This window comes from Triticum aestivum, chromosome 6A (genome assembly GCF_018294505.1).
Source record: "Triticum aestivum cultivar Chinese Spring chromosome 6A, IWGSC CS RefSeq v2.1, whole genome shotgun sequence".
Lineage (NCBI taxonomy): Eukaryota > Viridiplantae > Streptophyta > Magnoliopsida > Poales > Poaceae > Triticum > Triticum aestivum.
Genome location: NC_057809.1, coordinates 413,370,208 through 413,382,142, shown reverse-complemented (window position 1 = coordinate 413,382,142; position 11,935 = coordinate 413,370,208). Strand labels below are relative to the sequence as shown.

At 48.2% G+C, this 11,935-nt stretch overlaps 2 protein-coding genes across 2 annotated transcripts; one reads left to right on the top strand and one right to left on the bottom strand.

Moving 5' to 3' along the window:
- Nucleotides 1-5,825: 5,825 nt before the first annotated feature.
- On the bottom strand, nt 5,826-8,472 carry LOC123127694 (probable metal-nicotianamine transporter YSL12). Its single transcript, XM_044547482.1, has 4 exons — nt 8,045-8,472; nt 7,778-7,941; nt 7,589-7,686; nt 5,826-7,468 (listed from the first exon to the last, which is right to left on the bottom strand). The coding sequence occupies exons 1-4, from the start codon at nt 8,364-8,366 to the stop codon at nt 6,031-6,033; spliced, it is 2,022 nt and encodes a 673-aa protein (XP_044403417.1). The 5' UTR covers nt 8,367-8,472; the 3' UTR covers nt 5,826-6,030.
- A 1,150-nt stretch (nt 8,473-9,622) lies between these two features.
- On the top strand, nt 9,623-10,218 carry LOC123129623 (uncharacterized). Its single transcript, XM_044549715.1, has 3 exons — nt 9,623-9,779; nt 9,877-9,990; nt 10,097-10,218. Exons 1-3 carry the CDS (start codon nt 9,644-9,646, stop codon nt 10,216-10,218), a joined length of 372 nt encoding a protein of 123 aa, XP_044405650.1. The 5' UTR covers nt 9,623-9,643.
- Nucleotides 10,219-11,935: the final 1,717 nt, after the last annotated feature.

Below are 11,935 nucleotides of genomic sequence, written 5' to 3'. Positions count from 1 at the left end.
GGATCGTGAAGACGTACGACTACTTCCTCTACGATGTGTCATCGCTTTCGCAGTCGGTCTGCGTTGGGTACGTAGACAACACTCTCCCCCTCGTTGCTATGCATCACATGATCTTGCGTGTGCGTAGGAATTTTTTTTGAAATTACTACGAAACCCAACAGTGGCATCCGAGCCTAGGTTATTTATGTTGATGTTATATGCATGAGTAGAACACAAGTGAGTTGTGGACGATACAAGTCATACTGCCTACCAGCATGTCATACTTTGGTTCGGCGGTATTGTTGGACGAGACGACCCGGACCAACCTTACGCGTACGCTTACGCGAGACCGGTTCCCTCGACGTGCTTTGCACATAGATGGCTTGCGGGCGACTGTCTCTCCAACTTTAGTTGAACCAAGTATGGCTACGCCCGGTCCTTGCGAAGGTTAAAACGGAGTCTATTTGACAAACTATCATTGTGGTTTTGATGCGTAGGTGAGATTGGTTCTTACTTAAGCCCGTAGCAGCCACGTAAAACTTGCAACAACAAAGTAGAGGACGTCTAACTTGTTTTTGCAGGGCATGTTGTGATGTGACATGGCCGCACTCCAACGAGCACAAGCGGGCTTCATCAACTCCCACCGGCCTTGAAGCGACCGGTAAGTGCGAGAGATGAACCCACTATTCTTTGGCTTGATCCTACAATAGTTGTCCTCGATCCTTTACCAATATCGTTTACCGGTTTGATCGGTGCCGGTGGTTGCATCCATCCCCACAGCTGCCCAAGCACGAACCAAGAGGATATCTTCCGCCTCCGTGTAGTTTGTCGACCGCGCGTGTGGGCGGGAAGCGGCGGTGAATGTCTCCTCCCCTATCTTGGCCACCTCCTCCTCGTCACCCCCTTCATCCTCCTCATCTTCCTCCAAGTCGTCACCAACCGTAAAGGGTTTTAGAGGCGGAGCCCCGAGGTCCACCTCCGCGTCTTGGAGGAGGTCCATGAACGAGGATGGGGTTGCCATTTCCTCGAACACCTCGTGCGCGGTGGGAGGAGGTTCGGCGACAGTGGCAGGCGGGGCTGCGGGCTTCTTCCGTGGCTTTTTCACGGCCGGGGACGAGCCGACGACCTTGGAGGAAGCCCCTCGCGGCCCACGGGAGGCCGCCTTCGACCGGCTCTTCTTGGGGGCAGGCGCCGGGGCGGCGATGGGGGCCGGGGCGGGAGCCGGGGAGGCGGGAGGAGGCGGTGCGAGGCCCTCCCGCCGCCGCTTGGCCCCGACGTGGGTCGCCGCCACCACGTCGGCCACGGGCGGGTGCGGGGGCGGGGGCGAGGGCGGGGCCCGAGTCGGGCGGGGCGGGCGTGGCAGGCGTGGTGGCGGGCGAGGGCGCGGCGGCGGCCTCCATGGCCGGCGCGGGGCGAGGCGGCGGGAGGAGCCGGGGAGGCGGGGATGAAATTTCCCTCCCGCGCGAGAGGAAAGAGGAGTGCGGGTTGGGGGAGTTTTTCCTCCCAACCCTCACTTCTACAGGTTGGGAAACAGTTTGAGAGTTGGACCTCTAATTTCTTTTACGAATTTGAGGATTTAGAGGTTCTAGTCTACGGTTTTTTTTCGATAAAAACTGTAAAAAAAAAGCAGTTATTTTTAGGGGTTTGAGGATGTAAAGACTCTACTAGACTTGCTCTAAAGAGCTGGGCACGAGGAGTGAGCAGCACAAGAAAATGTCAAAAGGAGTCAACCGCATGCAACAGCTAAATCTACAAGTATTCTGACTGTAGCGTGGCATGAACAACAGAGATGGGGCAGTTAAGAATTTTGTAGCATGTCACCCGCAAAAAAAAGAATTTTATAGCATGTGAGGAGCAAAAGAGATGGACAGGAAGCGCAAGAGAATGAGAATCAGAAAAAACGATCGCTTGGCTTTCGGAATCAGACGATCGCATCAATTAAAGGTATAAATAAAGTAATATACTGAAATAATAAAAGATAAATTCCGGAGAGAAAACTCCGGGAAGATACAATAAATTAAGATTAAGTGGTGTCAATCAATTAGGGAGCCAGAGACTCAACTAATATTAAGAACTTTTCATACTGGCGGAGTATTCATAGGGGGTATTGCTGGCCTTGTAAATAAAATCCTAGATAGGAAGTGGGTTGGTCTCAAAATAAATGAGTTATTAGTTGTAGAATATTACTCTCGTCAGACTTGATGTCACAAGTATAACCAAATGGTTGTTGGATTTCTGGAGTGAATCAGATGACTTCAAGACATATACAAATACTCCCTCCGTACGAATTACTTGTCACAAGTATGGATGTATCTAGATGTATTTTAGTTATAGATACATCCATTTCTGTGACGAGTAATTTGGAACAGAGGGAGTAGTACTTAAAAGAAACTTAAGATACAACCTCCGTTTCGGTTTACAAGTCCTACGCATATATTTAGGTTGTCAATGTTATCACTTTAATATAAACTATATAACACAAAAATTATACGGTTTGAAAATAGAACATCTGAAGTTTATATTGGTATATTTTTTATAATATATAACTTGTATTAGGTTGGTCAAATTGACGACCTAAGGGCACGCGCACACCCTATAAACTAAGGGAGAGGTAGTAAAGTGCTTGAGAGTGTATGAAAAAAATAATTAATGGTTATTTATGGCAGGTGATAGCATGTGGACGAAGAGTTAGGCTAGCCATAGTGGGGGTAACTTAAGTAGTAACTTAACACACCCCAGGATAATTTTGCTTATGTGGCAAGTATTTAATAAGGAGAGAGGTGTTTGGAGTAACATAATATGTTACTATAACGTAGCGCTTCCCTAGGTAAAATGAGTCTATAAAGCAATAAATGAAACAATCTATGACACTACTACTAAGATACTTTGCATTATGGAGGTAGTAATTTAGACTAGTGTCATATGCATGACACTAATATAAGTTACAGTTTTGCTAAAGCACATCTAGATGTGCCATAAGTATTGTACATCTAATTCATATGTCATTGATCTTACATTAAGATTCGTGTGAATATTTTTTTTCTTTTTTTTTCTCTTTATGCTTGATTCACTCATTTAGATGTGCAATAAATAGAGCACATCTAGATGTACCCTAGACACACCCTATAAGTTACTTCCCACTATGACCAGCCTTAGTTGGACAGCGTTTTTACATGGTGAGCCTACTTGATGACGTGGATAGACTGCATTGTCAAGGTAAATAAGATAGTAGAGATGAATCTATTAGGTATATATGTGCATGCATTTTTTTAAGAGAACACCATGTTTTCTTTTTATATTTAAAAACTATATTTAATTTTAAAGAATTGCCTTTGATTTTTTTGGACAAAATGGAAAAGTATTTTTTAAACACGAAATGGAATAGTATAACTACCATCGGACTTGAATATTTAGTATGTTTGTTTTGAGGTCTACATCTCAAAGAAAAGGACGCGTCTACACAGCGGCCGACTGCTCCCTGACGTTCCAGAGCAGCCGGCAAAAATAAAAAAAACTTTGATCTTTTTTGGCAAGTATTTGTCTCCTCCATCTGATTAGAAAAGATTTTATTGTCTTAAATGACTAAACAAAAACAACCCATTAACAGGGCATTAAATGATTCACATGCATGTATTCGGTTGTTGGCTTTTTCCTGCATGGCGTGGGTGGATGACTTTCTAGCATTTAATTCATGATTTATGAATTTTTGAAAAGCCATAACTTTTAAATCACGAATCCGAATTAAGATCCGTTTTCACCTTTGAAATCCTTGCGGCGTGCTCTTCGAAACTAGATCCCGCATGGGTATGTTTCTATGAAATATTTTTTGTGCAATTTTAGTACATATTTTGTGCAACCATCTAGCAGTCAATGTGCAACTAACCATAATGGATGTGCAACTTCGCACCTACCATGTGGACGTGCAGTTTTTACTAATGGCGCCTCCACCCCCAAAAGTACCCACTTGGAGTGAGATGTGCAACTTCGTCTCTTGTCGAGGCCAACTGTCTAGTAGTTGACGTGCAACTTTTCTCCTACCCGTGGATGTGCTTTCACTATTTACTGCATCGGCCAACTGCCTAGCAGTAGATGTGCAACTTCATATGCTACGATGGCCAACTATCTAACAATGTGTGCAATTTTCTCTTCTATCACTCGTGGATGTGCAACTTCGTGTGTTGCCCCGGCCAACTGCCTAGCAGACTATGTGCAACTCCGTCTATTGCTCCCGCCAACTAAAACTAATATGTATCCACAAGTTGGTAGGGGAAGGAGTTGCACATCGACTAATAGGCAGTTGGCGTAAACAACAGACTAAGTTGCACAAACCATTGGTAGGGAAAGTGGGGAAGGGTTACATATCGACCACTACATAGTTGGCCGAGGTAGTAGACTAGTTGCACGACATAAAAAGTTGGTTGTCATGGTTTCTTTGTTGCAATATCAAAAGAATTGGATCATGCAGCTGCAAACTTGGTTTTCAAAAAAGTTGCACAATTCGGTACTAAAGTTGCACCATGTGGTAATAGAGTTGCACAATATAGTGTCAAAGTTGGCATCAAAAAAATTTCGTCAAAACATACCCATGCGGGATCTAGTTTCAAAGATCTCGTCGAGAGGATTTCAATAGTGAAAACGGATCTAAATTCCAAAGCACGGTTTAAAAGATATGACTTTTTAAAAATTTGAAAACCCGGATAAATGGACATGCGCATCCATGCAATAATGCGATGTCTTGCACATATGACCATCCTAGTAGTACATGCCACGTCACGAATAAAGACGAAATTTAGACTATAAAACTACATGCATGCGTGTGTAAGACCGGCCGCTCGTTTCTTCTAATTAGTGCGTAAGCACTTTTTAGAATTTAGGCAAAGAAAAAGCTTAGACTAGTTACTCCCTCCATTTTGTCATGTAAGTAGTATTATTTTCGGCATGATGACTAAGACACATAATTATAGACAATCTAGAACGAAATTACCCTTGGCTAATTAGTTTATTATCGGCAAGTAAATCATTTAGCCTAAAAAGGAAAGAAATATACGTAATCAAGAGAGAGATACTTTCCTTTTCTTTTTTACAAGGAGATATACATGCAATTAGGGGAGAGATACTATCCTTTTTTTAAAGGGCTAAAAATAAAATTATGAGAAATTAGAAGAAATACACCTTATATTAAAAAATATTATAAAAAACAAATACACCTTATATAAAGAAACAGAGGAAGTATTATACAAGGAGTTAATGGAATTCCTAAATAATTTCAAAAACCGTCTAGCATGCTGCACTAAAATTCGTGTGACCAAAGAGGCCAAGAAATAACTCTTGTTTTTCAATGAGATTGTATAATTAGAAAAAAAAAACATTTAAGCCCTGTTTGGGACTACTCCGCTACACCAAAATCAGCTTTCACACTATCAAATCCATTTTAAAGCAATTTCACTTAGGAGTTGCAGCTCCAGCAAATAACAGTTTATCATGTTTAGCTTTCAGCTAACTTCAGCTTCAACAATGATTTTTTTTGTGAGAAAGGTCTATTTGGTTGGATTATGTGGGAAAACAAAGAAAGGGTATTCATTTACCGGTGGTAATGATGGGTAATTTCTCTCCAACTCCATAAGGACTATTTAACTAGAGTTTCTGGAGCACCTTAACGAAAAACAGGGAGTTGTATCTCACATTCTAATTTTCTTTGGAGCAGAATATTATGGAGCTACCCCATCTAACTTGTGTTTTTTAGAGCGGAGCTAAATTTTAGAGAGCAACAATGTAGGTAAGCTAGTTGTTATCGACGAGTTGGTTAGTCATCAATTATTTTGTGTAGATATACCAAATACTTCATGGAAGATCAGCAAACATTAGGGACAGTCAGTTGGACATACCAAGATATATGAATTCAGGACATTGGATCTTGCCATTTAGATGAAGCTTCTATAAAAAATCGCAGACAAACCAGCAGCACAAACTAAATCAATTAAAGCGATATAATGTTGCACGATCACGAAGCTGAGTAGTACTACTAGTTGGGTAAACGAGAATGCATGGATGCTATGTCTTGGACGAGAGGGTTTGGATGAAGGCATCCACTCTAGCATTCGTGGATCTGGACAGGAACTTCATGCAGATCGGAGGCTGCACCTTGGCCAGAGCCAGCACCGACTGCGGCATGCTCCAGATCCCCTCGCCACAGATCAAGCCCGAAGCAACCGAGCGCGCGAACATGTCCGCCCCGGCCTTATCCACCCTCTCCCACACGAACAGTATCGCGCTGCCGACGCACATGTCGATCGCGAAGTACGACCCGAGGTAGAACGGTATCGCCATGGCCATGGGGACGGGCATGAACCTCGACACCTTCTCTGGCGCCAGGTCTCGCGCAAGGTTGATGACGACCGCCGCGGCGAACACCACGCAGCACAGGGTGAGGCAGTGCTTGGGCAGGGAGGAGAAGCCCTGGACGCCGAAGATGGCCATGTTGCGGTACACGACGGCGTAGGGCGCCGGGTAGTCGCTGCCGCTCAGCCCGACGTTGTCGAACGCCCTGTAGAAGAGCCAGAAGACGCAGGGCCCGATGACGCAGCCCATGGCCGTGCCTATGACCTGGCTGATGAACATGGACCTCGGCGACGCCAGGGTCATGTACCCGGTCTTGAAGTCCTGCATGAGGTCGGCGGCGGTGGCGACGATGGTCATCATGACGCCGCACGCGGCCAGCCCCGCGATGACGCCGCCGTGCGAGGCGCCGGCCCACGCGCCGAAGACGAAGATGCCGAGCTTCCCGTAGGTCGTGGCGAGGGACCAGTCGGTGAGGCCCATCCCGTAGGCGTTGCAGAAGGCCAGCACCGGCGCCATGCCGTAGACGGCCAGGATGTAGTACCATTTCAGCTGCGGGAATATCTTGGGGACGACGCCGACGGAGACGGCTGCCACGGCGACGTACCCAGCCAGCGCCACGCCCATCGGGATCTGGTCCCTGAGGAAGTACTCGGTGCGACGCAAGTCATCGTCGTCCAGGGACCTCGCCGGGCCATCACCGGAACCGGACACCGGGAGTGTGCTCTTCCTCCTGGCTGCTGCCATGAATGCCGTGGACATCCTCAGGCTGACTTTGACGAAGTTGTAGAAGCCGTCACCAAGAATCATGGCGATGGATATGAAGACCTTGTAGCCTTGCAGCCCATGGAGGTCGGAGCGCTTGGCGGTGGCCGGGTACCAGCTCCCCTTCTTCTTCTCTATCAGGGGCCACATCAGTCCCCACGAAAGGATGCCGCCGAGGAGAATGGAGACGTTTATGATGTAGGGGCAGATCATCCCGACCCCGACGTAGATCGGAGAGAAGCTGAAGTAGAACTTCCTCTCGTACGCCTCGAGGCCCAGCGAGGGGAAGCTCTCGAAGCCGCAGTCGTCGCCGGCGGTGTAGAACCACTTGAAGAAGCCCCAGAGGAAGCTGAAGAGGGAGTACCTGCCAAGAGTCTTCACCTGCTCCCTGGAACAAAGCAACACAAGAAATTTCTGATCCAGTGGTACAACAATACAATACAATGTCCTACACTATCTCTATGTCAGTCGAAATGTACAGAACAAAGATCGCACTGACTGCACGCACTTTGCGTCCTTGGCGCCCTGAGGAGTGTGGAATCCGTTGATGAGGGTCGCCGTCGCGGTGCCGCTCGGATAGCTCAGCCCGTAGTCGATGATCATGACCTGCACGCGCAACGCAATCCATTCAGATTTACACCTTCCCTTATGGAGAATTAATGGCACAAATTAGCGGAGAGCCCCTGATTTGATTTACCTTTCTCAGGGGCACCAGAGCGAAGAGGCCGACGAAGCAAACGAGGAAGAGGAACCCGATCATCCACCCCAAGCTGGGGTCCTTGACGTTCATGGCGTCATTCGCCTCCGTCGCCTGGCCGGCGATCCTGCTGCTCATGGCAAACATGTAGGAGCCGAATCCACCTGCACGCGCGCGCCTCTTGCGCACCGGTCAGCAGAGCACACGAAACGGAGAGGAACGGGTAATTGAAAACAGTCGGCAAAGAAAACGGCCGCGCGCGCTTACCGCTGAAGGCGATGCCGTAGGCGGCGACGACGCAGGTCTGGATGACGGTGTTCTCCTGCCGCGTGAAGGGGCGGCGGGGCAGGCCCAGCCTGGCCTCGGCGGCCGCCCAGAGACGGGCGAAGAAGAAGCCAAGCAGCCCCGCGGAGATGTTGAGCGAGGGGATGATCCCCGCCGTGAGGCTCAGCTTCATGACGATGACGCTGAAGAGCACGGCCAGGAGCGCGCTCACCACGAAGGCCCGGACCGTCAGCTGCTCGCGCCACGACGGCACCATCTCCGCCGACTCCGCGCCGCGCTCCCTCGCCTCCTCGCCCGTCGCCATGCCGGCTGGGGAAGCGCCGGCGGCGGATTGGGGTTTTGTAGCACAGGGAGGGGAGGATGCACCGGTGGTGGATTTAGCTGGACGCAATGAATGTATGCATTGGTACCATCTGCTGTCACTCCATTTACTACGGGATTTTGCAAGGGTCAAGGCTCTTGGATAATAACATTGCGAGGGTCTCCAATATTGGAAAGAAATAAATGCTCAATTCTGCCATTTAGGAAAAATGTATGCTGTCCAAATATTTTTGGGAGGTGATAACTGCCACACGTGTGGCGTGGAGGGCGACCCGCCCGCACGCATCGTGTGGCATGGACGGGAACCGCCCCACACGACCCCGTCCGCGCGCACAAAAGCGCGCCCGCACGTCCGGTGCGTGGCAACCCCGCCCGCACTGTCTCGTCCGGGCCAGACGAGCCGCTGCCTGCACGACCCAGCCGTTCCCGGCCTCCAATCCGTCCCCTTCTCTCGTCTGCGCCCTCGCCCCTCGCCTGTCGAACCCCGACCTCCGTCGCCGGCCATCTCTGGTTGCCATGGCAACCAGGGAGGATCTGTAGGGCGCTCCCACCGCAAACCACACCCCTTATCTCCCCCCACCCCATCCCACCCCCCCCAACCCCCACTCCAACAACGCCCTCCAGAGCCGACCAGCTAAAAGCAGGTGAATCTCCCGATCTCCCTACTGTTTCTCATCCTCCTTCTGGGCAGAAAATTGCAAAATTACCGACAAAGTTGGCAACTAGATCCATCCTACAGGGTTAAAACACTACATACGTTGTGTGACTTCACAGTTGCCAAGCAGAATACACTAGATCTGCCATGTAGTACGCTAGAGATAACCGTGAGTTCTCAGTAGGTTGATGCTCCTAGTTGGTGAATGAATGGATGTGCAGGAATCCATAAAAAGGGAGAGAGAATTGATAAATTTGGAATAATGGGGGGTGTGAAAATTAATTGCCATTGGTGTATAACGTCAGTTGCCACCTGTCATTGTCGTCAACTGCCACCATGTCAACTTATTGCTTGCCATCCTATTGTAGAGCCTGATGCCATCAAATCAAACGGATAGCTAGCACCAGATTTTAGAAAAGGATAGTGGATGTGCATGTCCTACTAGCCATGATATGTTGGTTGCCAACGCATGAAAATGTGATAGCACTGACGTGTTAACTTCTACATGCAAGCAGCACAATGATAAAAAAAATTGGATTGTTGATGCCTTCTTGTTCATCCAGTGATTGAGAGCACATCAGAACAGAAGCGAGACACGGAAAAGAATGAATCACGAAGATGGTGCAGATGATTGGGGTTCTCAAAGGCCAGAAACGCCGCCACCTTTCGATGCATCAGAGTACAGTCAGCTCATCTCTGCAGGGCCGTTGCTGCCGCTGCTAGAACAGTATGCAGGCGTAGGTACGATGCGTGCTAAAAATGAAGAGAAACATTTGCCATCTTCGCGACGATGGACATGACATTCTACTTATGTCGTGCACTGTCATTTGTCTTGCAGGTTCTTATGACCAGAACACTCTTAGGGGGGCCCCGTGGCAAGTGCAGTCACAAGGCGCTAACGCTGACAAATGTACGGGCAGCCAACTCCAACTAGCTAGTATGGCTAATCAAGGTAATGCAAAAACGAAAAAAGAGCACATAATGCTGTGGACATGAAAAATGAACATGAAAAAAAGATGGCAAAAGGACTCACGAGTTATCACGGGTGTAAAATGCAGAGCCTTCGTGCAGCACGTGGAATCGGGCAGCACCCATGTACCTGCCATCGACGTCGTACACAGGTGAGTCCATAAACATAGTGAAGATGCGGATGCTCAGTCAGCACAAGGAGCATAGTTGACAACTACAAAAATTGCCATGACTGGTCTTCTACGGTTGCCATGTATTAAAAACAACATTTGCCATCTCTGCACACCTGCAGTTGCCATGTAGGAAAAGCTGCAGTTGCCATTTCATGACAACTGCAATTGCCATCTAATAACAAACTGCGATTGCCCTACCGATGCAACTTCAGTTGCCATGCAAGCAAAAATGCATTTGCCACATAAGGGCAACTGCAGTTGCCGTGCTAGCACGAAATGCGTTTGCCGCGATTTGACCAACCACTACTATGATTGCAGGTTATTACGCTGGCGGTGACCCGGCAAACGTCTCCTGGCAAGCTTCGCAAATTCCTGGTGGATCACGTCATTATGGTGTAACAGACCACACACGATGGTCAAATACAGCACAACAAGGTAGAGGGAAAATATCTGAACCACAAAAAACAGCGCTACATTTGCTATTTGTAGTTATTTGTAGGCAAAACAATGGTTGCCATGTTTGTTGAACAGTAGGTGCCATGTCTGCACACCTACAGCTGCCATAAAAATGACCACCCACAGACTGACGGCTTGCTGTCTGTAAAAGATGTCATGGAAAATCACTCGAAGATGGTGTGATCCGTTGCGATCCACATGTTATCCAACACAAAATTCTTAATCTCGTACCTGTTTTTCCCTGTTACAGAACCTACAACTACAATGCACAGCGGCGCCGGCACATCTACTGCGGGGAGCTCTGAGCGCACGGAAGACGCGTTCCACCAGACAGCAGACAAACATGCCGCAAACAATTTCGAGTCAGAGTCGGGAATGGCAATCATTCCAGCAATGCCGGCAAGCACCCCTTTGAACACAAGCACTGGCAACTCTCAGGTAGATGGGACTGCCGCCCATACTGAAGTGAACGATGAAACTGACGACGACGCGCAAGGGGATGAAGATGGTGGGCAATCAGAGATCGTGGTGCCTCAGCCACCGTACATTGGGCAGAGATTTGAGTCATTCGAAGCAGCAAAGGAATACTACCAGACATATGCAAAGTTCCATGGGTTTGCGGTCAACACCGAGTACCGTAGGAAAATTAAGAAAACTAACGAGTACAGCAGAGGTGAGATGAGGTGCCACAAGGCACGCAGGAACAAGAAGGGGAAAGGCGATGCGCCTGTCGTTCCGGAACGAAAGAGAGGTATCATTCAGAAGACTGAGTGCCCTGTCCGGTGTAAGCTAAACGTAGATGGAGCACAGTGGGTGGTCAATGAGTATTTTGACGAGCACAACCACCAACTGATAAAGAAGTTCGACCTGGTGAAATTTCTGACCGCCCACAGAGGGTTCACCCCCGTCGAAAGGCAATTCGTAAAGCTGCTACATGATTGTAACGTCGGTCCATCGAGAATGGTGCAGATACTATCTCTCATCCACAGCAAAAAGGGGACTCTGAGTAGCATGCCGTACATACCAGCTGACGTCACAAACCTACGGGCAAGGTACCGTAGAGAGAGCAAGTTGGCAGACATAGAGGCCACAATTGCCTACTTCGATGAGAAAGCCAAAGAAGATGCAGATTTCTTCTACAGGATAAGGTTGGACGATGAGGACCGTGTCAGGAACATGTATTGGGTGGATGGTGCTGCAAGGAGAGCCTACAAACATTTCCGAGATTGCATTTCATTCGACGCGACGTACCTCACCAACATGTACAAGATGCCGTGCGCTCCGTTCATAGGGATAAAT

Bases quoted from the DNA above. Each gene is read 5' to 3' on its own strand.
- LOC123127694 (XM_044547482.1), bottom strand. From the start codon at position 8,366: ATGGCGACGGGCGAGGAGGCGAGGGAGCGCGGCGCGGAGTCGGCGGAG. The intron at 7,942-8,044 runs GTAAGCGCGCGC...GCGCGCGTGCAG, and splicing joins CTACGGCATCGCCTTCAGCG to GTGGATTCGGCTCCTACATG. The intron at 7,687-7,777 runs GTAAATCAAATC...TTGCGCGTGCAG, and splicing joins CTCTGGTGCCCCTGAGAAAG to GTCATGATCATCGACTACGG.
- LOC123129623 (XM_044549715.1), top strand. From the start codon at position 9,644: ATGAATCACGAAGATGGTGCAGATGATTGGGGTTCTCAAAGGCCAGAA. The intron at 9,780-9,876 runs GTACGATGCGTG...TTTGTCTTGCAG, and splicing joins AGAACAGTATGCAGGCGTAG to GTTCTTATGACCAGAACACT. The intron at 9,991-10,096 runs GTAATGCAAAAA...TGTAAAATGCAG, and splicing joins AGCTAGTATGGCTAATCAAG to AGCCTTCGTGCAGCACGTGG.